This window comes from Chelonia mydas, chromosome 8 (assembly GCF_015237465.2).
Source record: "Chelonia mydas isolate rCheMyd1 chromosome 8, rCheMyd1.pri.v2, whole genome shotgun sequence".
NCBI lineage: Eukaryota > Metazoa > Chordata > Testudines > Cheloniidae > Chelonia > Chelonia mydas.
The window spans coordinates 3,450,561-3,477,698 of NC_057854.1; the positions used below are offsets into that span (position 1 = coordinate 3,450,561).

Consider the following 27,138-nt stretch of genomic DNA (forward strand, 5'->3'; position numbering starts at 1 on the left):
CCTAGTACATGTTGGTTTGATCAAAACATCTCTCTCCCTCACCCTGTCATCCTGTCAGTGTGTCTTTGTATCCTCTTCCGGGAGTGTGTTGGTATCATGCTTAGTATCAGGGTGTTCTGGTACCACCCTTCTGGAATGTGCTTGTATGGGTGTCCTGCGCTTAGCGCTTCTCAGGAATGTGTGTTATTTTGCAATACCAGCCCTGTTCTTGCCAGTTTCTGTGAGCTTGCAAGCAGGCAGAGCCTGGCTTCTGCTCACAGCCTGACTGTTGCTAACTTTGCTTTATAGTAGCAGGGCTTGACCACTACTTTGCTTTATATTAGAGTGGCTTGAACTCTACCTTAGGCCTCATACCAGGCCTCTTATTACGAGGCCTTGATGTCTCATGCTCTCTCTTTCCACTACAGCATGAATCAAACAGCAGGAGGCCGCTTGCTCACAGTTCCAAGTCTCTTTTCAGCCAGCACTCTACCCAGAAGCTCTCTTTGCCTACATCTACATTACGAGCTGGGTGTGTGATTCCCCTGGCTGTGTAGACATACTCATGCCGGCTCTCCCTGGGTAGCCGCGGTAGAATGGGTCGTGGCAGCAGAGGCGTGGTGGGGCTGTGCTGAATACAGACCCACTGGTTTCAGGCAGGTTTGTACTTGCGGCCGCTAATTGTGCTACCATGGCTACACTGTCAGTGAGGGCTAGCAGGACTGTGTGTACCCAAGCAAGGCATCACATGCCTCCCTCGTAGTGTAAAAATAGCCTTAGCTGTTTTCTCAGGGTCATTCTACAAGTGCTTCTCTGGCTGTGTCTGGGGCTTCCTTGCTGCCTTCTCTGTCTGTTTCCATCACATATCTGCTGCTCTGTCTCATACAACTCCCTCAAACAACGCCCAGTCCCCTGCATTTGCATTCAGCCCTCCACCCACATAGCTAAGATTCCTGACAGGTCTTTCATGTAGCCAGTATTTTGGGTGGTGGGTCCTACTGTGGCAGCTCTGTATTCCAGAAAGGAGCTTAATTGCTTTTTTTACATTTATCCTGAATGAAGAGCAGCTGCTATGCCCCCTAGCCACAACAGGGTTTCACCCAAACCGTGGCAGAGCAATAATTTCCACCACACCAGGGTTGACAGAAATATGCCTGCTGTGCTTTTAACCATCTGTGGCTGAGATTTGCAAAAGAGCTTAAGGGGTTTAGGCACCCACATACCATTGAAAGTTGGGGGGCTATGGAACTTTGGAGGCTTTGAAAATCCTAGCCTGTAGTATTAAACAGGAAGGCCACGCCATACATCCTCTTCTGAGACCAGTTCTGGGGTTAAGTGAATCTCTGAGAACAAGCCCCAAAACCAGAGCTCTGTCACCTGGTCAAAAAAAGAGCAAAAAATGTTTGTTTTCATATGTGACTTGGCAAGAGTTTTGAGGAGGGATTTGAATCAGGTGAGGAAGTGCCTTGCTGAACACGTTTTGAAAGGCCCTCCAGGCATGGAGGATGCCATGGAAGAAAGCATGGAGGCAGAAGGAGCGAATGTGGGGGTCATCAAGCAGAAGGCAGCATTGGCGCAATGTAGGGGACCGGGAAACTCCTAAAGAGACAAGGTCAGTGGCATAGACTGGGTTGAGGAGTCGTGAATGCAAGGACAGGGAGCTTTGTTCTTCATACCCTGTACAAAGGGGAGCTAGTGGAAGGACTTGAAGAGGAGGGTTACTTCCTACTGGAGAAGAGGAGGTTGCAGTATGTAAAGTCTTAAAAAAGGAGAAATTACACTACAGCCAGGCTCACTCAGCATTTCTGAAAAGTATATGGTCTGGTCCTCTGTCAGTTCTGGTACATTCCTGGAGTTTCTAATCAGCCTAAATGGCCCATTCCCTGTTGCTTCGCTGGATCATGCTACAGCTGTATATAGGTGAGTGTTTGCTTGCTTTACCACTGTATTTCTTCAGAAGACAAAGTGAGATTCATTTGATTTTTGGAATGTTACAGAGCAAATGGTATTCTTTGTTTCTATTTGTATATACACCCCTACCCATGTATAAGGTTGTAAACATGTATGTGACTCGCAGTCATTGTTTCTGTATGTGTATATACAGTATATTCCTGTAAGCATATGAGATTGTAAATATATGTCACCTTTCAGAAGATTGTAAAAATTATTTGAATTAGTGCCAATGCAGAAGAATGTATTAGTTAATTAGTTTAGTAATTATTCAGGCGTACTATCTGGTTCCCCTTTATATGCAAAAGTTGTGTGTAGGGTCTGTTGGTTATTAAGACAGATTTACAAAAAAAAAATTACTTCTGTGTTGTTGTTATAGTTATGCAAAACCAACGTTTCCTGTCTGCCCTGAGCTGAGCTGCCAGCCCCAGGTTGGAGCCATTATTTGTAAATATTAATGGAGAAATGTTTTTATAAAATGAGACAAAGCACGGGATTTTGTAAAGCTCTCTGCCTTGGCTGCACTCTGTTCCAATTAACATCAACGGCAAAACTCCCAATGGAAGGAAGGTGGGAGCAGAGTTATAGCAACACGGAGCACTTTCAGAAATCCCACCCAAAACATTTAATTATCTTCCATGTAAAATCTGGTGCAGAAGTACTGCAAGAGATGCATGTTACAAGGAGAATTAGAAAAACCTGAGAGACTGGGTAGGATACTGGCCACAATTTCCAAACCTGGGTGCCTAGAGTTAAGCTCCTAAATCCATATTTAGGCATCTAGGGGAATTTTCAGAAGAGCCAATGGCCTTAGGAGCACAAGTCTAACTTTCAGTGGGCCTTGTGCTCCTAAATCACTTAAGTACTTCTGAAATTCTGTCCTAGGTGCCTAAATATGGACTGAGTAGCCTAACCTTAGTCACCCAGGTGTGGAAATATTGTCCATGGCGTATAGAGCTGTTAAAATGCCAAACAGGAGGAAGTAGCCATTCTAATACTTACAGTAACTGCAATATTCGTAAACCACTATCTGACAACCAGGGAAAGATTAGGAAATTGGTAGAAAACAGTGAGAGACAAAAATTGATTTTGTCCCTTCACCAATTCCCATTGAGATTCAGCAAGCAAGATAACATAGCACTAGGGTATATGATGCTTTCATAGAATCATAGAATATCAGGGTTGGAAGGGACCTCAGGAGGTCATCTAGTCCAACCCCCTGCTCAAAGCAGGACCAATCCCCAATCAAATCATCCCAGCCAGGGCTTTGTCAAGCCTGACCTTAAAAACTTCCAAGGAAGGAGATTCTACCACCTCCCTAGGCTCTGTGGAGCCAGAACCACACTGGGATTTGCTGCAGCCACAGGGAATCCAAAATATTTCTAACCTATTACCATGTCCTTTATTGACCTAATGAGGAGGCCCCTGAGGACCCTTTACCCACCACTCCTTCAACCTGAAAGAAAGTCAGTTTTTAGGCCTTCATTTGTGGTTGCTTCAATAATATCTTCATATGGAAACATACTTAGGGGTCAAAATGACCGTTAGTCACGTCTCACCCATCTTAACTTAACTCAGCATTGTTAAATCTTGGAACTGCCAGGTCTCAACACAACAGAGCGAGAAGTCAAACACTATATTTATCCTTTTATCAACTCAGCCCCTGGAGAACCTGTTACTCATGCTATTATCTAACTTGCTCTCAGCGAATATGAACAATGGAGCTGGTAGGGGGAAAAAAATCAATGTTTTTTCAACAAAAAAGGCAAAGATTTTTTTGCAAAAATGGTCCCTTTTTCAACCAGTTCTAATGTACAACCCACACTAGAAGCATATGCATCTTTGCGTCCCCTTTAGTAGCTAGTCTACATAATAGGAAAAGAGTCTATTACAGTTACCCTTTAGTGGAGTTACTCCCTTATATCAAGTAGCAGAGATGTATGCTTTTAGCACTGGAGGCCACAGGTTCAAACACTGCTGACGACCCAAAAGAGACATTGATAAATATGGTGTGAGTAGCCAATTATGAGCTCAGTTGTGTTTTGACCTTTATATGACTTTAATTGCCCTTCTATGTTTAATCAACAATTGCACTGAGTAGCACTTACTGGGTAGACACACTGACCTCAGTGGGACTGCCCATATGAGCAGTTGCGACTTAATGTGAGTATTGGGCCAAGAATCAGGCCCCAATGGAGGTATTAAAGTGTTTAGATATAGCTAGGGCCCTACCAAATTCATGGTCCATTTTGGTCAATTTCACAGTCATAGAATTTTAAAAATAATAAATGTAATGATTTCATCTGTTTAAGTCTGAAATTTGACAGTGTTGTAATTGTAGGGGTCCTGACCCAAAAAGGAGTTCCGGGGGGGGGGGGGTCACAAGGTTTTTGTATCGGGGGGGTTGCGGTACAGGGGGGGTTGCCTACAGCCACCGCTTTCTGGCCACCCAGCTCTGAAGTCAGCGCAGAAGTAAGGGTGGCAATACTTGTGACCTCCTACAATAACCTTGTGACCCCTCCCCCCACCCCCGCAACTCCTTTTTGGGTCAGGGCCCCCAATTTGAGAAACACTGGTCTCCCCCGTGAAATCTGTATAGCATAGGGTAAAAGCACACAAAAGACCAGCTTTCATGGAGGGTGACCAGATTTCACCGTCTGTGATGCATTTTTCTTGGCCATGAATTTGGTCGGGCCCTAGATATAGCCAATAGTGTGATTTTGTTTAACTGAACTAAAGGTACAGCTACACTGCCGCTGGGAGGTACTTCCCAGCTCAAGTAGTCTGCTCAAAATAGCTGTGAAGCTGGAGGTAGCATGGGCGGTTGCTCGGGCTACCCTGCTGAATGCATGCTCGGGGGTTCAGGCGGGTTAGCACACAGGCTATTCTGAACTGCTACCCATGCTACCCCCTGCTGCATGGCTCTTTTTAGCTCCGACAGAGTTACATGTGTCTGTTTCCTCAAACTGGGAAGCACCATCCCAGCTGCCGTTTAGATGAGGCCTAAGATTAAGAGATGCTGTTACGAGCCGTTGGAAAGCCCTTAGCTAATTTAAAAGGTGGTTATTGGATTCATATGCTTCCATCTTTGCTAGTCCTCTCAGGAATGTTAGCAACACAGGAAGAAAAGAAGGAAGGGAAACTCCAGGGACCACATTTTTCTAGTGCCAGTGCTCTTTGGAAACAGTGTCTTAGACATTCTGGTGCCTCATTCCATTTTTTTGTAAACTCCAATTTCCGCTGCTCTCCAAGGTAGAGAATGCAAATGAGAGACATTTTCTCGTTGAAAGCATTTGCCGAATGGCGCTCCCTTTGCGTCATGCAGGGTTGGGTAACATGAAGGTGGACAGAAGATGTTCACATTCCCAAAGCCGTAGGGTTCCTACTTCCTAGCAGCTTGGAAATGAACAGGCTGCACTCCATCTTGTCTTATTTTATGCACCTCTGAGCTGGGCTACCCTAATATGTATTAATGTTTTCAGCTAACTAGCCCCTTCTCCTGGCTAACCAGCCTTGGCAGCCCAAGGTGGTGAGCCAGGAGAAGGGGCTAGTTAGCTGAAAACATTAATACGTATTAGGGTAGCCCAGCTCAGAGGTACATAAAATAAGACCAGATGGAGTGCAGCCTGTTCAAGTGAGTTACTTTGCTGTGAAACCATGGCAAAGAGGGCTGAATTCCCCATTGCAATGCATTGCATTGCATTTTGCTGCAGTACTGCAGCAAGGCAAATAAATTTAGGCTGCCCTAATAATAAACTAGATCATCATCTTGCAAGGTCTTATGTCTCATAAGGACACTCCTTCGGGTTCCCACGGACATCATTTTGAAGGGCCGAAGCCCTTGCATGTCACTGCCTTCTGTGCTGCTTTGTCTGTATGTCTGAATCAACCATTTGAATTTAGAAACCCAAATTGCCATCTGGGTAAGTGATAACGGAACCAAAATGTCATCCCAATAACGAGTTCTGTGGCAAAATGGTACAGACCAAATGTCACCCAGGGAATTGTGCATGGAAAAAACGATGGGCCTATTTGGAAGAATCTCTAGATTACCTGGGAGTCATGCCAAGAGGAAAGGAAGTTCACTCAGCTGGCTAAGAGGACCTGCTGAGCAGAACCAGGGCTATGGCTGCTGGTAACAGCACCAGCTGCCTCTCTTCCTCTTTGGGGTAAGTGAGCTGGAGAGGGCCTAGACCAATAGGGTCATCCTGCCACTAGGGCTGCTGCAATAGCTAGGCACTGGAGCTGAGGTGCAATGTGTTATGGGACCAACTATCAGGAAACCAAGTCATGGGTGGTCTGGCCTAGTGGCTGGAGCAGGGGTCAGCCCCAGAGTCTGAAAATCCAAGTCCAGGGTCAAGACAGAGTCAGAACCAGAAATCAGAGCTGAGGGTGAGAACTGAAGCCAGTTCAAATGCCAGAGCCAGGAATTGAAACTGGGGTCAGAACGGGATTACGTGGAGCCAGGAAAGGCAGGAACAGGGCTGGTTCTGAGGCTGGGACAGGACTGGAACAAGGCCATGTGCAGGGCAGGTCTGGGCTGGAGCAAGGAAAACACAAGGAGACATGCTCCTCCTCATGGCCCTTGTTCAGCATGATGCTAGAAATGACCAGGGACAGAATACAAGGAAGGTAGAAAAAATAATTAAAACTTCAGGGGACATGGGGCAGGTCATACAGCCTAGAATAGACAGGAGGGGGCAAATCCTCTGCTGGCTAATGTCCCTTCGAGTCAATGGAGTTAGGCCAGCAGGGAATTTGCCCCAATATGCGAACTCTTCTTTTCTTATTACAGTGCCCTTAGCTAAAAGAACCATCCCTGGCTGAACCATCCCTGTTAACTCTGATTTCAGAATCACACCCACAGCCATTCAGCGGGGGTGCTGTGTGGCAGGGAGACAAACCCGGGGCTAAATGAGATGGGTTTGTCTATAAATGCAAAGTAAAGCTGAACACGCTGATAGCCCGAGCCTGCTCTTGCAATGTAGCTCCAGTGGACTTACTCCAGCTTTACAGCGGTCTACTTGAGGAGCATCAGGTTCAGTATGCTTTGTATTCAGGTATTCAGGAAAGCTGCTGGCCCATTTGATAACTGGAGTCGGGGGGTGGAGCCAGCTCTGCAGAATGAAGACCTACCTTTATTTATTCTCAGAACAGGCACGGCATGAGCAATGGCAGGGCAAGCTTCCAGCACTGGCCTGCCAATGTACCTCAACCCTGTGTATCCATGGAGTAAAAGGTCTTGACTTTGCTTTTCCCTGCTCTTTCTCCCCAGGCATTTAGAGCCAATTGTAACATCTTTCTTTTTTTTTTGGTGGGACAGGGATGGGGATGGACTGAGACTGCCAAATTCATTTCACACCAGGTCACCAAATAGATGGCAACCACTTTCAGACCAATTTGGGCTGGGATTGAAATGGTGACCACAAGGTGAAAGACTTTCCTGCGTAACTTGGGTCCCATTTTCTCAGCTTTCCTGTGGAATCTGCGGTGCTCAAGTGCAAGTGATATCGTCTCCATTTCAATAGACACGCCAATTGTTCAACCCATGGGTTTTAAAAGATTGTTGCTCTGTACTCCCTCCTCAGGCATCTCCTTTGCCAGGATGCCTGGAAAAAAATAATGATGATAATAATAATTAATAATAGTACTCTTCACAGCTCAGGAGAGATGGGAGCATTCCCTATCTTTGTCTCCCTCCCTTCCCTCAGGGTAAGTGAGTATTGACCTCCCACCTTGTAACTCCTTCTCCTCCCACACTGGAGCCATTGGCTCAGTGTTCCTCACCTTTTGGTTGAGTAGGGAGCATTCTGGTGGTCATAAGTCTGCTCATCCCACTGCACAGCACAGCTGCAGGATAATGAGAGCAAAGACTAATATACAACAAGATGCAGGCCTCTAGTCAAGACTGGGAAGGCTGCCATCTTCTTTGCTAATAGCACTTGCTTATGTCCTTTCCCGGAGTATCTTAGAGGGTTTCTCCGGCAGGGCTCAGACTGGGATGACCCAAGGGGTCACTATTCCACTATTAAAACAAACTAACTAATGGAGGGTGCATGGGGGAAAGGCAAAAGGAGATCCCCTTCTTACTTAAATATTTACCTGACTGTCCTGTTCTCGGGATACGGTACTGCGTGAGATTGAGGAGAAGGGCTGTGTATCCATGGAGTAAAAGGTCTTGACTTTGCTTTTCCCTGCTCTTTCTCCCCAGCACATGGTGTGTCTCTCACAGTAGTGAGAGCAAAGGTGGGGCAGTCCGTCAAACTACCCTGCACCTACAGCGTTAGACAAATGAGTGACATCAGTGTCATGTGCTGGGGCCGGGGAATCTGTCCGTCATCTAAATGCAGCAGTGAAATTGTTCGCACGGATGGGTGGAAGGTGATATCTACAGCGAGTGGCAGATACCAACTAAAAGGTCCTATCTCCAGAGGGGATGTCTCTCTGACTATAAGCAATGTGGACCACAAAGACAGAGGGGCATACTGCTGCCGCATAGAGATCCCTGGATGGTTCAATGATATCAAACAAAACCTGAATTTGCAGGTTTACAGAGGTGAGCAAAACTCTCTTCTCTCTCTGTAGAGAGAAATCCATTCTTCTGCCATTGAGGCTTAGACTATGCACCTTAGAGAAAAGAACAGGAGTACTTGTGGCACTTTAGAGACTAACAAATTTATTTAAAATAAATTTGTTAATTTTAATAAATTTGTTAGTCTCTGCGGTGTCACAAGTATTCCTGTTCTCTTTGCGGATACAGACTAACACGCCTGCTACTCTGAAACCTAAAATATATTACTTCACCCTCCTTGTCTCTCTTTATAGAGAAACAGCGGTGTGCTTGGTGAACATTCAAGGCCAGTGATCTGTGCTGTGCTCTAAACTATGAGCAGACACGTGTAGACATACAGTAGTGAACAATCCTATTTCATCATGCAAGAGCTGGGTGGGAAACGGTTTCCCATCCCATAAATAGTCTCAAGAACAAAAATATTTTTTGTCTTAAATCAGGACAAAAAGTCAAAATCTTGAAAATATTCACAAACTGAAAAATTCACAAACCAAAGAACAGTTCTTTTTTTTTCATTTCAAGTCAATCGAAACATTTTGTTACGCTAATTTTGAAATGTTTCTTTTTGACTTTGACCTTTTAAAATCTTTTTCAGTCTAATTAGTCTAAATTTCAAAATGAAGAGTCATTCTGAACTGGAAGATTGGAATTTTTCATTTTGAAAAAAAATCAAAATGTTTCCGTTTGACTCTTTTGAAATGTTTTTTTTTTCTCAACACTTTTTGTTAGTTTGAGTTAGGAAATTCATCAAACCCAATCCTGTTTTGGGAACCGTCTTGATTTTCATAAATCAGCATTTTTCAACAAAGAACTATTAAAAAATTCACAGCTGCCTCTAGTCATGGGGAGGGACTAGTGAAGTCCTTTTCAACCTCAGTCTGAAGTGCACTTTCATATTACAGCGCCCTAGGGAGATTCAGTACAAACAGGTGCAATTCCACTGAAGTCAGCGGAGTCACACCTGCTCACATCACATTAAATTTGATCTCAGTTGGTCAGTTAATTTTTTTGTTTTGTTTCCACAGCCTGAGGAAGACACAGCACAACTCGGGATGATGGCTGGTCAAACATTATCTCGCAACTTTTTTTTTTTTTTTGGACAGAAAATTGAGCGTTTTGTTTTTAACTTAACAAAAATGTTCATAGAACGTGTCTGCTTTCCTTGAAAAAAATTGATTTTTCATCCCAAAAATGAAAATTCCAAATTGAGAAATGTTTGGCTTTAGGGATTTTGGCTGTAAATTTTCAGTTTTTGGATTGTCCATTTTTGGACAAAAAATCAATATTGGCCACGCAAAAAAAAGTTTTCCAACCAGCTCTAATTTGAGACTCATTTCTGACCTAATTAACTGGCCTTTTAAATTACCTATTCATCAGCCTCTTCTCAGAGTTTTGGCAAATAGATTGTTTAAATTCAGTTATGCTTTGGCTTTGTTTTACGTAAGTTCTATTGAAGATGTTCTGATCTGGCTTCTCTTTATTTCGTTTCAGCACCCGCTACTCCCGCAACAACCACCACAACTGCCCTCCCAACACCCACTGCTCTGCCCCTGACAACCACTATTGCACTCCCCACACCCACTACTCCCGCAACGACAACCACAGCTGCCCTCCCAACAACCTTTCCTGTCCTGACAACCATTTTTCAGACAGCTTCTGTGTGGACTGAAGATGATGGTTTCATTTTTTTCACAACAGAACTTGTTCTCCCTATTGCAGGTATGGAAAGCAGACAGCTCTGAGCACCTCTCTCACTGTGCCGTGGCAAGGTTGGCACAAAAAGGGCAGAAAAACCTACCTTAATATGGAGCACTCCTGTTACCCCAGCACATGCTGATGAATTATCTGTTCTTTTACCTATTAAGTGAGGGATGCTTTCAGTCTACTTTGCCACCAATTTTAGGCTGAAAGTTTTTATGTAACTTTGTTTCATTTTGATGCTATTGAGCCATGTCCTTTCACTAATACTGGTATAAATTTACAATAACTCCATCGGCGTCAGTTCTCTGCTGGAAGGCATTTTAAGAATTAATGTTGTAGGTTTCACTGTGTCCAGAAGTAGTGCTGACTCCTCTGTGTCATATACACTTATCCCTGTTGCATTCATACATCTCTCTCTGTGCTGTCTCCACTTCCCTGCTCGACAAGACACAGTCCAGTTCCACTTCCCTTCCCTTCTGCTCTTTCTCGTTTTCCTCAAGCACCTTTGTGATGTGAACACCTATGCCACTTAGAGACTCTCCGGAGACTAGATCGTCTTGTTTAGAAGGCCTCAGGCTGGTAGTGAGTGGTAGGACAACAGGGTGAAGAAACAAAGATCCACTCAAGTCTTTATACTAACTTGGGCCCCAATTCAGGAAAATACCCCTGTTGAGGAAGGTTGCTTGAATACCTGCTGTGCTTGATGAAGTCAACAGGACTCATGAACATATTTAAAATGAAGCACATACTTCAGGGCTTTCCTGCGTCAGGGCCTTAGTATTAATTAGTTGGCAGCACTGATAAACTACTTGCCCTTTCATTCATTTTCTTAACGCTGATGTTGGTCTTGTTTATCGCCAATCTGTGTCAGTGACTTCATTTCCCCAGACTGATGTCTGCACACAGTGCTGCTTGCAACTGTTTCCAGTTTTTATCTTGGTTGGTACTCATTGTGACATGAACATTTTGGGACAGATTTTCACAAATGGCCTCTAATACTGCACCCATAATTTCATGCCCACAGTTAAAGGCGGGCACAATTAATTATGCCCACACCTGAGTGCATTTAGATGCCTACCCACCAGAATTGCCAGTGAAGTAAGTTGTCATAGTTAGGCACCTGAATTGCTAACATAAATAGTGTCTACACGTTTTCACCCACATTTAACTAGCAGCTCAAAATTGTAACAGCAATTTGGAACACCATTTTTAAGAAAAGGCTGGTCTTCTTAAGTGTCTTATTTTATTTTGTCTCCATGACTACAGAATCACCAACTCCAGTTCTGATCTCCGAGGGGACTGAAAATGTCAATCCTGCTTTCACTACAGAAGGTGGTATTCTCAGTCCAGGTATGTGTGATGATAATACAGGTGCAGAAGACATTTGATCACTGGGTTCAGAACTCTGACAAGTCACCATAACCAGAAGTGTTGGCTGTTCTTGAATGTGAATCAAAGATTCATTATAGTTATTTAATCATCTGGAAACAATCTGTATCACGAGTCCCTGTGGATGCTGACTCAGATCAAAATGCTACAGCTGATCAGGAAATCACAGTGTGAGGAGTGAATCCACATCATGGGCGAGAAAGCGTTAAAGGCCAGTTAGGCACATTCACTCCACTGGAGCGGTAATTAGATCATTACGTGTCAGCTAGAGAGCATGGGACTAAAGGACGATCAGCTGATGAACTCAACAAACACCTGGGCCTTATAAATAGGCTGAAGGAGTTCAGTATGGAGGGAGAACCTGGAGGCTGGCTGGTTCCTGTGAAGGGACAAAAGGCCAGAGACTGGAGGCCTCAGGAAAACTTGGGCTGGGTGGGACAGTGCTTGATACCTGAGCCAGGAAAGGCAGGGAAACCCCATGGGAAGGTTTCAGAGTAGCAGCCGTGTTAGTCTGTAGCCGCAAAAAGAAAAGGAGGACTTGTGGCACCTTAGAGACTAACAAATTTATTTGAGCATAAGCTTTCGTGAGCTACAGCTCACTTCATCGGATGCATTCAGTGGAAAATATAGTGGGGAGATTTATATACATAGACAACATGAAACAATGGGTATTACCATACACGCTGTAATGACAGTGATCAGGTAAGGTGAGCTATTACCAGCAGGAAAGCGCGGGGGGGAAAAAACCTTTTGTAGGGATATCAAGGTGGGCCATTTCCAGCAGTTGACAAGAACATCTGAGGAACAGCCGGGGGGAGGGGGGGATAGTTTTACTTTGTGTAATGACCCATCCACTTCCAATCTTTATTCAAGCTTAAGTTAATTGTATCCAGTTTGCAAATTAATTCAGCAGTCTCTCGTTGGAGTCTGTTTTTGAAGTTTTTTTGTTGAAGAATTGCCACTTTTAGGTCTGTAATCGAGTGACCAAAGAGATTGAAGTGTTCTCCGACTGGTTTTTGAATATTATAATTCTTGATGTCTGATTTGTGTCCATTTATTCTTTTACGTAGAGACTCTCCAGTTTGACCAATGTACATGGCAGAGGGGCATTGCCAGCACATGATGGCATATATCACATTGGTAGATGTGCAGGTGAACGAGCCTCTGATAGTGTGGCTGATGTGATTAGGCCCTATGATGGTGTCCCCTGAATAGATATGTGGACACAGTTGGCAACGGGCTTTGTTGCAAGGATAGGTTCCTGGGTTAGTGGTTCTGTTGTGTGTGGTGTGTGGTTGCTGGTGAGTATTTGCTTCAGGTTGGGGGACAGAATATTATATCAGAAGTACAAGGAAACTTGTGTTCCACAATGGGGGATTTAATATACATAAAAACACAGCTTCATTTTTTATACAACAAATTTAATTATATTTAGCACAGTAATTAAATTCTAAATAACAAACTTTCCTTCACATCCATCTAAATCTTCCTTATAAATCGAAATACTGATGACCTCTTGTTCACCAGATTGATTGGCTTGAGTCTGGAATGGTAGTCAGTTAATGAATGGGAAGGGTTAGGTTGATTCTCTGGGACTTTGGACTACACTTGCACATTTTGTTACTCTGGAAGTGGTTTGAACTGGCCGCTTCTCAGCCAGTGGGCTGAGTGACACACAAAGACAGGTGTCCTGCAGGGGGTGGTGGAGATGCAAACCTCTGCAACACCGCATCCTGACACAAGGGGGACTCTTGAGGTGATGATGCACCATTACACCCAGTTTCTAGTATCCCAGTGGAAACTGGAGGACAGTAGGTCACTACCGTAGGGTCTCTAATGCATGTCGATCTCCATCTGGCTGTAACATTTCCCCACTTCACTAACTGGAACAGGCCTTGTTTGTTCCTGAGTCCTGTCCTTGTCCAAGGTACTGCTTTCTGAGATTTGATCTGACATCAATTCAAATGTGGCAGCCGCCCTCTTGGCCAGCACACCAGGGACTGAACCAGGGACCTCCAGAACTAAAGGCATGGCCTGCTACAGCCTGAGTTAAAGAGCCAAGCCTCTGTAAGTGGGAGCTGCCACTGCTCGGCCCAAAGGGCAACCTGTACCACACACTCACCCGTGGGTTAGGCAGGCTCGTGGAGCATCTTACCCAAAGCCCATTGAAGTCAAAAGGAAAACACCCATTGACACTGGAACTAGCACAGAACATTCAGCGGCACACAGTATGTAGGTAACACCAGTCCCCTCCCATCTAAATTTATTTAACTCCTTGTGACTATGGAAAGCAGCAGGGAATTACAACAGCCCTCTAATAATGTCATCTCCAGTCCTCCTTCAAGGTAGAAATAATTGGGATGCAAAATAGTTCCTTTGTCTCATAATTGAACAAATAAGGCCATGTTAAGTTTGACCACGCTGGATGCTTCTTTCATCCTGGCCAATCGTGCTTCAACGGGAGCTCTCACTGCTACGTTTATTTGCATACGAGCTCATTACTTTCTCATGAGGCATCATCAACTCTTTCCTCTACTGCATATAATATAAAGGCTGCAATTTCAGTTCTACAACACCATAGTTTTGCAGTTAAACTGATTTGAAACAAACGATGAAAGAAATTCAAACTGGATTTTTTTTCTTCACAGAACAGTTAAAATTCACAAGCTGTCACAAAGGCCAAATTAGAAGAGTGACACTTGGAAAAGTGACCTGTGTGTTGTCTCTCCCCCCCGCCCCCGCAATGTCAATAGCCCACTTGGGGAAATGTCAGCAAGTAGGGGCTTAAAAAAGAGGAAATCCAAACTTCAAGAGTGACAATGCACCAGGAAGTCTTTGCTCTGACCGTGGGAAAGCCATTGCTGTGGTCTTCAGCTAGCGCCATGCTGTCTCTCCAAGGGCCCCAAGAACAACAGATTTGAGAAATTCTCTTGGTTCAGTTACTTCTTGTAGGCACATTTGCTTTCCTGTTTTTTCAGACACAGCTGATGTGTGAAGAGAACATGGGCTTTCTAAAAACGCTGTCTCACCTTTTGAAGGAAACATTTGTTCCAGCCTTGTAGCTCCCTCCTTGGTTAAGACACAAGTGAACGGGAGTGTGCTGGCCCTTGTGGATATTCATTCAAGCCTCATAACCCATTAGCCCCCATTGGCAGGCTTTGTTCGGGAAAGGCTAAAAACTCGAGCAGCAAGAGGTGTTGCAAATCAGGACTGAGTAGAGCTGTGTGGGAGAAGCTTGCCCACAAAGTCGGCCCACACGGTTCTTAGCATTAAACTGAGCTTTTAGCCCCTCGTTCTTTCAGCATCTGAAGTGGAGGCAAAGCACCAGAGGTGTGTACTGCTTAGCCTTTCGTGGTAGGACCCTCAAGGTTCAGAGGTAGCAGGGCGAGGGGATGAGGTGTTTGAATTGCACTCGGATCTGAATTTTGAGGCCAGACTGAAATCCAGGCCTGGCTCCATATTCAGCTCTCCGTTTCGCACTTTGGGCCCAGGCCTACTTATCATGCCATCCACTTTCCTTCCTTGTGCTCCATCAGCTGGGCATCGCTCTGCAGGGACGTTACTGGAGTAAAAACATCATATTTAAGCTGACCGATGAAGCATTTATTAGGTTACTTTGAGGAGCCACTGAATGACATCTTCTCACATGCTGTAGCCTAAAGTGATTTGATCCAGTGCAAAGAACATATGAAAATGCTTACTCTGTAAGTGGTAACCCATGTTCTAAATGGTCTGCAAAGCGCTCTGATGGAGTAGAAAAACATAGTAAACCATTGCAGCTTAAACTCCCTGATCAGATCATTCAGCATATGTCTACACTGCAATAAAACCCTGTGGTGCCAAGTTTCAGAGCCCGGGGCAGTCTACATGGCTATTTTTAGCCCCTCAGCCTGAGTCCTGTGAGCCCAAGTCAGTTGACCTCAGCTCTGAGACTCAGTGCTGTGGATCTCTTCATGCAGTGTAGACGTACCCTCTGTGTGTTTCCTTATGCATTCCATGGCTGAGAAAGGCAGCAACAGGACTGATGAAATCACGTGTTGCAGTCCTTCTTCTTCTGAGCTTCTGCATTCCAAAGCAGTGTTTACTCGAGGAACTGCTTTTAGCTTGTCTTCTGATGCTTTGTTTCAGTGACGGGAGTTGCCACTGTCCAAACGTCTACGGTGAGGTCTGATGATAGTCACACATCCACAGACAGTCCATTTCCTACAGGTAGAGAGAATGTCATCATTTGCAAATATACCATGTTTACATGCTAGTAGTGCCTTCCAGGGAATGAGCCAAATTATCCTGTAAGGTGGCTAGATTTGATCTGGGTGTGGTCTGCTCTAGGGGGAATCAGTGGCTGGAAAAAATACATTGTGAAAACGTGACCTGACAGGATTTGGACCTCTTTGTTACAGTGGCTCTGACTTCAGTATGCTACACATGCATACTGATCAAATGTAGCATGGCTTATTTCAGCAAAATAACAGGACAGGCCTACTGTATTGTGAAAACTCTGAAATCTGGGGTGAACCCCAGGAGTCCTGAGACTCTGTTAGAAGTTTCTGTTTATTTTAATTCCAGGGACAGTTCCCCCAGTTACGGTCCAGACAGCCCCTGAGGCAAGTGAAGTGAATGCTATTTCTTACGCTACATTTCCCTTGACATCTGCGGGAGACTCGCCGAAAGAGGGACTCGGTGAAGGTCTGGAGAGTATAATTAATTTTTATATTTGCTGTAGCCTCGTCGGTGTGTGTGGGTTTGCAGAGGACAGTGGAGTTGTCAGTGAAGATTAATTAAGTGGGGTGGACAGGCAGTTTTGAAAGAAAGCTGAGAAGTTCCCTTTTTTATATTATCCTGCACAAACAATAGAGAACAGGGACATAAGGAGAGGATCCTGCTCCCAGGCGTACATGCGGGTAACTCCACTGAAAGCTGTCTGACTGAGAGCAGAATATGACCCATGGAATTCAAATCTTTCTACTGCCCTTAATAAAGCAGTGTACTTTTCCTCCTCATAAGGGCAGGCTGTGGTTGGGGCAGGAAATCCAATATATATGCATGCCCCGTACCATCTGCTGGTTAAATAGTTCATCTCGGCACTCCACAGCCTAATCTGTGGAGCTCAGCACGGTTCTGCAGGTGGCTGCCGAGCAATTCAGAGGCATATTTATTGTGTCTGTCATTGTTGCAGTTTTAAATTCACAAGCCATTCATTTTGGGCAAAGGCCTGATGGCACTGAAGTCAGTGGCAACACCCCCCCCACACACACACACACACCTCCCCGCCGCTGACTCCAGGGAAACATCGTTTGTCCCTGAGTGTGTTGCTACATCCCGTAGAAAGGAGAAGTGGGATAGATGAGGTGGTCACACATTTTTGTTGCTTCTGTAGGCTGTGCACTGCCCACACACCAGGGGCCCCTTGCATCCTCCCCTATGCCCACCTCCACAAGTTACCTGCGTGCCACACTCCCATTCCTCTCTATTTCAGGGACTCTCTGCACCCCCTGCCACTCATGCCAAGGGCTATATGTACTCTCCATTTCCCCCTCCCATGCCAGGGGCTCTGTGTGCCCCCACTCTCCTCTTTGCTCAGCCGGTACAGTATTTCATACCATGAGGCTGTTCCTAAATGCAAAACTCAACTCCTACTTAACTACGGAGCCTTAATTAGTACCTGCCCAATATTTAGAGGCTCGACCTGAGAGCTAATTTGGATCTCTCTCTTTTAGTGACCACCCATTGTGCCTGCTCTTTGAATTGTCTTGTTGGTGTTATGATACTGGAATATCTGAATTTAGTTCTGGGTTTTGGTGGCACTTGTTTAAAAAAAAATCCATTTTGTTTCAGTGACAACATTTTTTCCACCTGCTAGTCACCCTTATCAAGGATTGAATAAAAGTGCATCTATTTCTTATATACCCCCCAAAAAGATTGTTCTGCGGGTAGGGAGAACGTTATTGAAATTAAATACAATGATCCAAGCCGTTCTCATGACTACTACTGGCATTTGTCACATAGCAGGACGGCTGGAATTGAGACCTGCATGGGGTAATATGTCTCCTGATGGTTCTCATTTACTTTAGCAGGTCCTTGGATAATTGGTCCTTTGCTGAAGGCAAAACTCTAACATGTTTTGTTTGAGAAGCCTCTTTAGTATAGCTAAGGAGGAATTTATGCCAGAAATCAGATGATTATTGCTTTTTGATCGGGATGGGAATCAAGCACAGATGGACCTGACCCAGCCCAGGAGGAAATGCAGTGAATGTGCTATTGTGTTGAGTACTTTATTTTACAAAAGGGCTGCCTTGCTGATGTTCTAGCTGGAACTCTAAATGGAACAGTGTGGTATCAAGACCAACGACAGAGCCTGAACCAGCAAACAACACACCACTGTTTAAATGAGTCACACTCTCACACACCCATGCAAAGGAATTATGACTGGCTTCTCCCAAGAACAGAGTGAAGTGGATGTAAGTGACAAAATACTGAAGAGCAGCTGAATGATAACGAATAAAAAAAGAGGCCAATTTTTGCTGCTGACTTTAATTCCATTTATCATGCCATTGCATTAGGTCCTTTGTGAACAAATGTGTTCAACATAATACATTGATTAAAAGCACACTGCACTTTAAGCATGGTATAAGTTAAGGCTAGTACATTGCTAGTGAAATCTTGGCGTGAAAGTGAGGATTGGAACTGACCTCTCTCTAAACAAAAATTTCAAATTCTGTGGGCTAAATGCTCAAACCTAGGCAGCTGACCTACATGCACAAGTACAGTATCCCTAACTGAGCACTAACATTCCCACATAAGCAGACGAACTCTACATTTGCATGTGTAATTTATGAGGCCAGTCTGGCAAACTGCTCCCTACTATTTTAATGACCAACATCGCACATCACTTTGTTCATTGTTGCATATTCCTGCAAAAGTAGCACCTGGAAGAATGTGCTTCTGGAATTAATGAACTCCAAGGTGGTGGAACGCAGTAGCCTGAAGTTGGATCAAAAGAATGCTAGACCCAGGCCCCAACTGATAAAACCTTCTGTGTTAAGAGGTGCCGAGGTTGGAAGCTGTGGAGTTGTAAGTCAAGTCAGAATTGGGCTCCTTTTTATCAGCTACTTTCCACTGCTCCACTCACATGTCTTCTTAAAAATTTTATTTTTGTTTCTTTCAAGATAAATAAAAAGAGAAACAGCTCCGGGGGAGCAAAGAGGACAGAATATTATATCAGAAGTACAAGGAAACCTGTGTTCCACAATGGGGGATTTAATATACATAAAAACACAGCTTCATTTTTTATACAACAAATTTAATTATATTTAGCACAGTAATTAAATTCTAAATAACAAACTTTCCCTCACATCCATCTAAATCTTCATTATAAATCGAAATACTGATGACATCTTGTTCACGAGATTGATTGGCTTGAGTCTGGAATGGTAGTCAGTTAATTTACCATTTAGTGAAGTCAAACGCCCAGACACTTACCACAGAGGTGGTCTTAGGAAGTCTGTTTCTATGTACGGGTGAATGTGCATGTGACTCATTCAGACACCAGAATGTTTTTGCCAGTATAGGTTATGTGGTTAGTTTTTATATCACACATTTGCCTTCAGAGCATGATCTGTAATGTCACTGCAGCAGTCTGTTTGAATGTTAACGTGCCCAAACCAGTAACGCATTGAGTTCAGTGGGCTGCTCTTTAATCACAAGGGGCCCAATCCTGTGAGGCATTTAAGTATCTCCTGTGGGAGCTTACAAGTCTAAGACGTCAGCATCTTGCAGAACTCGGTCCATTATAAACTAAGGTCAGTCCATTGCTAGCAGTATATCACCATGGCATGATTTAAAGTTCACTGTGAACATGGTTTAAATAAGAAATGAGCAAACAAAGCTTTTCAGAGCATTACCCTTTGTGATGCATCAGAAATTCATTGTGTTGGGACCACAGCTTCCTTATTTTACAAGTTAAAGAAAATACATAAGAACAACCATATTGGGTCAGACGAATGGTTCTTCTAACCCAGTATCCTGTTTTCTGACAGTGGCCAATGCCAGACGCTTCCAGGGGAATAAATAGAAAAGGGCAATTATCAAGTGATCTATCCCCAGTTGTCCAGTCCCAGCTCCTGGCAGTCGGAGGTTTAGGGACACCCAGAGCATGAGGTTGTGCCCCTGACCATGTTGGCTAATAGCCATTGGTGGAACTTATCTAATTTTTTTCCACCCAATTATAGGTTTGGTCCTCACAACGTCCCCTGGCAATGAGTTTCACAGGTTGATTGTGTATTGTGTAAAGAAGTACTTCCTTTTTGTTTGTTTTCAACCTGTTGCCCATTAACTTCATTGGGTGACCCCTGGTTCTTGTGTTATGCGCAGGGGTAAATAACACTTCCTTATTCACTTTCTCCACACCAGTCATGATTTTATAGACCTCTTTCGTATTCCCCCTCATTTATCTCTTTTCTAAGCTGAACAGTCCCAGTCTTTAATCTCTCCTCATATGAAAGCTATTCCATGCCCTTAATAATTTTTATTGTCCTTTTCTGTACCTTTTCCATTTCTAGTATATCTTTTTTGAGATGGGGTGACCAGAACTGCACACCATATTCAAGGTGTGGGGGTACCATGGATATATATAGATCAGTGGTTCCCAAACTTGTTCTGCCGCTTGTTCGGGGAAAGCCCCTGGCGGGCCGGGCCAGTTTGTTTACCTGCCACGTCCGCAGATTCGGCCGATCGCGGCTCCCAGTGGCCACGGTTCACTGCTCCAGGCCAATGGGAGCCGCTGGAAGGAGCGGCCAGTACGTTCCTCGGCCCGCGCTGCTTCCAGCAGCTCCCATTGGCCTGGAGCAGCGAACCGTGGCCCCTGAGAGCCGCGATCGGCCGAACCTGCAGACGCGGCAGGTAAACAAACCAGCCCGGCCCGCCAGGGGCTTTCCCTGCACAAGCAGGGGAACAAGTTTGGGAACCACTGCCTTAGCTACAAATGAGATTCATCCTACAATTTAAAGCTTCTTTTTTATTTGGGGCCAGATTCTGACAATTTTACTCACACTGAATAGGACCTTTCTTCACAAATTTGACTTCACATAGTTTGGTTCTGTTTGACAAGGGTATCAGACTTTGGGCCATACTCATTTTATTCTCTGCTTTTTCTGTTGTCAGAGGCTTCAAAAGATTCAAAACTTCAGTCAGAGGAAAGTGTAGATAATCCAAACCAGGTAAAAACTATTCTAAGTCTGAGAAGCAGAGCTTGGCAAAAATTTTCATGCAAACAGTTTTTCCATCAAAAAAAATGCAAATTTGGGTTGACTGAAACCATTTGTGAATTTAGGTCACATTCGATGAAGCATTTGAGCTGGAAAAAAAAAGTTTAAAATCTTTTTTTTGGAAATGTCAAAACCATTTTGCCTTTAGTTTCAGAAAGACATATCGTGTTGGAATGTAAAAAAACGGAAAGTTTTAAAAACTCTGGAAAACAAAACAAAATCTTCCAATATTTATTTTGAGTTGAACAAAATTATTTTTGTTATTTTTCAGCTCAACCACAAAACTAAAAAAACTATTAGCCCAGCCCTGCTCAGAAATGTCTGATTAGCTAACAGCCTGCCTGACCTGTCAGTCATTTATATAGCGTTTTATGCTAAGGGTACACTGTCTGCAAAGTAGCATGGTAGGTGGTTTTAAAATTTTTACAGGGGAACGTAGGAATTTCCAGACTGGCTCAGACCTATGGTCCATCTCGTCCAGTTTGCTGTCTTTGACAGTGGCCAGCACTGAATGGTTCCAAGAAAGGTGCAAGAAACATTGGCTGATGTGTTGTGCCATTTTTCATGTCACCTACTTTTTGTCCTCTACTGTTCCATACAGCAGCCTTTCTGCTAGTTTGTCCTCACAGATCAGTTGTGTGTGGATGACCTGTACCAGCTGAAATGAAAGGAGGGAGAGGGCTAGAGTGTCTTAGTTGGATGTGTCATGCTGAGTCTGACCAACTGCAACATACGGATTTTTATAAGATCAGATGACAATGGCTGTGTGCGAGGCAAGGAAAAGTTTCTCCGCCTCCCTGGTCTCACACCCCAGAACTGATCCAGATGTGCTGGGCACGGTGATTCTGTGCAGCCTCCCCTCAGTTCCAGAATTAAGTTTTTCTCACTGTATAAAATATTCATGAACTTTGCAGATAAAATTTCTCAGATTCAAACCATGCTGTCTGCTGCTGTGGAAACAGGGCAGTGTTTGAAAGGGACAAACACTAAGTCACCCATCTTTGAGGTTCAGCCAGCGGTGTTCACTGATGGCTTTGTGCTGCAACCTGTGAATCAGACTTTTTTGCTTCTTGGCTAGTGAAGTCTAAAAATCTATAGTTGGTTGAGGGAATATCTTTTATGGGACCAACTTCTGTTGGTGAGAGAGACAAGCTTTCGAGCTACACAGAGCTCTTCTTCAGATCTGTACCTTCCCCAGTCTTGAAGAAGAGCGCTGTGTAGCTCAAAAACTTGTGTCTCTCACCAACAGAAGTTGGTTCCATAAAAGATATTACCTCACCCACCTTGTCTCGCTAATATCCTGGTACACACATGGCTACAACAACACTGCATATTGTTGGTTGGGAGAGACAACCATTTCATAATGGGGGCCAGGATCTGGCTCAGATAAAACTGGGGCCTAGATCCAACCACCCCTGGTTTGGGTTTTGCTTAACCAAAACCCACCCAAGGAGATTTTGCAAAAGTAACCTGTGGTTTTGCCAAATCTCCAACTTATGCAAAACAAAAATAAGTTTGGAATTATCACAATACACAATCCAACTATCTTTCAAAACATATCACAAAGTTGCATGTAGAATTCCTGATTTTTCTTCGTATTCATGAGGAAGGCTCAGAAAATCCATCCTGAAATTTACTCTGCAAACTCCTGCTGATTGCAGATACAGTATTTCAGAGTACTCATCGGTCAGACCAACCAGATCTTAATTAAAATTAGCAGAGAAAAAGCATAGTTTAAAAGTCATTTCTGCTTTCTTCCCCCCATTAGCACCTAAAGAATGAAATTCCAACCATAATCATCTCTGTGGTAGTGACAGTCATTCTTCTCTTCATATTGGTGCTGGTAATGTTATTGACATGTAAGTACTGGATGGTAGGTGTCCATCTTAATGCTCTGCATTGGCTGCTTGTCCGATGTGGATCCCTTTTGCATCTTTCTGTCCTCAAAATATTGAATTGCTGACACAAAGGCAGATGTGAACTATGCATTAAATCTTGCTGTTCATTGCCTGAGTGCTTTTGATTCTTGCTGACCGCATATATGTGAAAACAGTTCATTCTTATTTAGTGAAGACTGGGCCAAAAGTGGGGCCTGGTCATAACCAACCCACTATGGAGAAGGAATTTGATTCTAACCTCATGCTAGTTTTACACGGATGTAACACCCCAAGGTATTTTGGAGCTGCATAGCAAAAGGCCGATGTTGAGCTGCAAATCCAGACACGGGGAAACTGATGCTTAAAAGCTTTTGCTTAATACATAAGTAACAGCACTGTTTTACAGGCAAGGGAAAAGAAAGGTTTGGGGTACAATGTCTTGCTTGGTGGGTATCAGTTACATTTTGTCAAATGAGGAACAAACTATAGAATTTGTTCTTGGAAGCAGTTTAATATATAGATATGTACAATGCGCAAATTCTGCTCTCAGTTACAGTAGTGTAAATCTGGAGTGACTCAGCTGAAGCAGAGTTTGGTGGCTATACTGAGCCTTAGAGATGAACACATTTATTTGGGCATAAGCTTTCATGGGCTAAAACCCACTCCACGAAAGCTATGCCCAAATAAATTTGTTAGTCTCTAAGGTGCCACAAGTACTCCTCGTTGTTTTTGCTGATACAGACTAACATGGCTACCACTCTGAAACCTATACAGAGCCTGTTTCTCCCAGTGGTGTTAATGGAGTAACACCTGCGTATGGAAAAGCAATGTGAGAAGAGAATCAGGCTCACAGTACCTATTGCTTATCAAAAGGATGATCTCTCATGCAAATGCATAGGGGAATTAACCTTATCACGGTGTTACCTTGATTCCAGGAGTGAGGAGAATACTGATGAACTGGCAGCTAGTAAGACCAGCACTGGTAAAGTTTTTCTTTACAAGTGCAGTGAACCTATTTCACTCCAGAACATTACTGGTTACACATAGCCAAGTGAGTTCACTTGTTCACTTGTTTAAAATGTTTTAAAACATTTCAGTGTTCTTTATTCCCCTGAGGATCGTGTCACCCTGTTCGTTTGGTGGAGGTTTGTTTTCCTCACAGGCAGGACTGGAAGAGTTTAGGAGGAATTCACTGCTGGCTGTGATGTGGAGGAAGCAACCTCTAAGGAGCCAAAGCCCGTTCATTACACATGCATGTAACTGGCTTGATTCTGATCTCACTGACAGAATCATAGAATCATAGAATCATAGAATATCAGGGTTGGAAGGGACCTCAGGAGGTCATCTAGTCCAACCCCCTGCTCAAAGCAGGACCAATCCCCAAACAAATCATCCCAGCCAGGGCTTTGTCAAGCCTGACCTTAAAAACTTCCAAGGAAGGAGACTCTACCACCTCCCTAGGTAACGCATTCCAGTGTTTCACCACCCTCCTAGTGAAAAAGTTTTTCCTAATATCCAACCTAAACCTCCCCCACTGCAACTTGAGACCATTACTCCTTGTCCTGTCCTCTTCTACCACTGAGAATAGTCTAGAACCATCCTCTCTGGAACCACCTCTCAGGTAGTTGAAAGCAGCTATCAAATCCCCCCTCATTCTTCTCTTCTGAAGACTAAACAATCCCAGTTCCCTCAGCCTCTCCTCATAAGTCATGTGTTCCAGACCCCTAATCATTTTTGTTGCCCTTCACTGGACTCTCTCCAATTTATCCACATCCTTCTTGTAGTGTGGGGCCCAAAACTGGACACAGTACTCCCGATGAGGCCTCACCAATGTCGAATAGAGGGGAACGATCACGTCCCTCGGTCTGCTCGCTATGCCCCTACTTATACATCCCAAAATGCCATTGGCCTTCTTGGCAACAAGGGCACACTGCTGACTCATATCCAGCTTCTCGTCCACTGTAACCCCCAGGTCCTTTTCCGCAGACAAGTTTAGCACTTGTGAAAATACACTGAGTTTACTGGAGTTACTCCTGACACAGGCCGGTATAACTGTGAGTAATGTCTACACAGCAAAAAACCCAGCAGCACCGAGTCTCAGAGCTTGAGGTAAACTGACTTGGACACGAGGCTTGTGCTGTGGGACTAAAAATAGCAGTGTAGATGTTCTGGATCCAGGCTCCAAGACCCTCACCCTCTCCGGGTTTCAGAGTGTGGGTCTAGCCCAAGCCTGAATGTCTACACTGCTATTTTTAGCCCTGCAGTGCAAGCCTGGCGACCCTGAATCAGTTGACGCAGCTCTGAGACTCGCCGCCGTGGGTCTTTATTTGCTGTGTAGACGCACCAGGGCACTGGTCCCTGCTCAGCTGCTACGACAACATTGTCTCTGTGTACGAGTGCATTAGAATTTCATTAGAATTATGGGTTTGTTTTTCCTTGTCAGATTCTAATTAGCACCGCTTTGTTTCTAGATAAACGCTTGGGGAAGCATCAACTGCATACCATAAAAAGGTAATCTGTTTTGTCATTTCCTACGAAAGGGTCCAAGCTTGATCCTACTGAAGGCAATATGGGATTTGCCATTGATTGCAATGGGAGCAGGACAGATTGCACATGCTGCGTTAGGACACTGACCTCCAGACCACTTTACTCCAGACAATCAAGCATTGCTGCTTAGAAATTGCACATAATGGAGTAACAAATAGACAACCAGAACACTGAAGAACTGCTAATGGTGGTGCTTGATGTCATGTAGTGACTTCAGTTCAGTGAACTAAATAACCCACTTCAGGATTTGATCAAACACCTGGAGGAAATGGCACATAAGGACCCAATGCACCTGCCACATGGGTGTAAATTAGGAATAATCCCTTTGGTGTTACACTGGGGTAAACTGGAGAGAGAAGAATCTGGTGTGTACAACTGGCCTGGTTCTCCTCTGACTTACACAACTTTTACACTAATATAACTTCATCTACTTCAATGGGGTGAGTTATGATTTACACCAGAGCAAGTGAAGGCAGAATCTGGCCCATTATCGTGCCCAACCAGGAAAACAGTTTATTCTGCTGACTCACGACAACATAAGAGTTTCATGTACAGTCCACAGTGAAGAGGTGTTCATGCCAAACAGGCAAAAGAGGATACTATGCATGATGAAGGTCTCAATAGAGGAGTGAGGCAATTCTAATTCTTTCTTCATAAGAGGGGTTTTGTTGAAATGTTTTGTTGCTTAGTCAAAATAGAGGATGGTCTGTAAACAATTTGACCAGTGGCTCATCAAGTGCAGATGTTTACCAGTAGTCAGTAGCTGAATTTTCAGTGGAAAATGGCCCCCGGCCATCCGCCTTGTCTTGCACATAACCAATTCTACTGTGCTGTACAAGGGAGAAGGGGAAATTCTTTTCCGATCCCCTATGGAGATCAGTTGACACCTACAAGCATGAGACTTGAAGCCCTCTCTTAACCTGCACGTTAATGTAAATGGTCCAGCTGGTGAAAATTGGCATTACTCCATTAACGACAATGTAGAGATGCCAATTTACATTAGCTGAAGATCTGGCCCCAAACTTCAGTAGGAATTTGCCCAGGGAAAGATTAAGTTAAGATTTCAGGATTTGGCCCACCATGATGGGCCCATGTATCTGTTTGCTACCCCATTAATAATCTGCACTTCTTGTTACAGCTCAGATTTATCTGCAGAGCCTGAAAAAATTCTCAATGGAGTAGAAGAAGAGTATACCCTTTTGACTCTGCAGCAGATACCCGACAGCCATTCAATATCACAGGGAACATGTCACGATCCTGTGGAATCCAGCATCTAAAAGAGGCTCTTTCATGCTAGGCTGGAAAATAAGGATTAATTCCTTGCTAACCCTGGAAATAATGGATACAAACCAAAACCCAGATCCAAATATCTGAACTGTGGGGAGTTTAAAACCTAGAAGCAGATTTTACTCTAAGGTTTTTAGGCACCTAACTTCCAGGGGATCCCCTGAGGATCTGGGCCTTTTCCTCTTGAGCCATCTTTAAAACTGCTGGATAAAGTAGCCTCTATTAGAAGATATTTTACCCATTGCTTGAATCTCAAAATTCTTAGTCTCTTAAGCCCCAACCCTGGAACTGCTTGCTTATGAGTAACTTCAAAGCGCCAGAATAATCTTGCTGAAGTCAACTGGACTACACATATGCTTAGGATCTGGGCCTTATTTACGAGTAACAGCAGGGGTGCTGGAACAATTTGTATAGTGAACCAAACTGTAAACGCTGTATGTGATGGAAACCACTTGAAGCCAGGGGGTGCTGTATTACTGCTGGAATAGATTTTAACCTTTCCCTATATTCCCCTGACCTGACTGCTTGAATCCATGCTGTGGAGTGAGCAATAATAAAGAGAAGAACTAACTTG

The 27,138-nt window shown here is 44.1% G+C and overlaps 1 protein-coding gene across 2 annotated transcripts; it reads left to right on the forward strand.

Moving 5' to 3' along the window:
- The first annotated feature begins 893 nt into the window (after window positions 1-893).
- Window positions 894-27,138, forward strand: LOC119566914 (T-cell immunoglobulin and mucin domain-containing protein 4-like). 2 transcript variants are annotated; one of them, XM_043521438.1, is made up of 9 exons: window positions 894-1,899; window positions 8,141-8,485; window positions 9,992-10,219; window positions 11,468-11,551; window positions 16,157-16,276; window positions 20,750-20,805; window positions 22,622-22,712; window positions 25,202-25,241; window positions 26,416-27,138. In XM_043521438.1, the coding sequence occupies exons 1-9, from the start codon at window positions 1,851-1,853 to the stop codon at window positions 26,552-26,554; spliced, it is 1,152 nt and encodes a 383-aa protein (XP_043377373.1). In that variant the 5' UTR covers window positions 894-1,850; the 3' UTR covers window positions 26,555-27,138. The 2 variants fall into 2 exon arrangements, with proteins under 2 accessions (XP_043377373.1, XP_043377374.1); XM_043521439.1 differs by lacking the exons at window positions 20,750-20,805; window positions 22,622-22,712 and having other exon boundaries at window positions 1,323-1,899.

Excerpts from the sequence above, each read along its gene's own strand:
- LOC119566914 (XM_043521438.1), top strand. The coding sequence starts at position 1,851 with ATGGCCCATTCCCTGTTGCTTCGCTGGATCATGCTACAGCTGTATATA. Across the intron at positions 8,486-9,991 it reads GAATTTGCAGGTTTACAGAG|CACCCGCTACTCCCGCAACA; the intron begins GTGAGCAAAACT and ends ATTTCGTTTCAG. Across the intron at positions 11,552-16,156 it reads AGGTGGTATTCTCAGTCCAG|GGACAGTTCCCCCAGTTACG; the intron begins GTATGTGTGATG and ends TTTTAATTCCAG.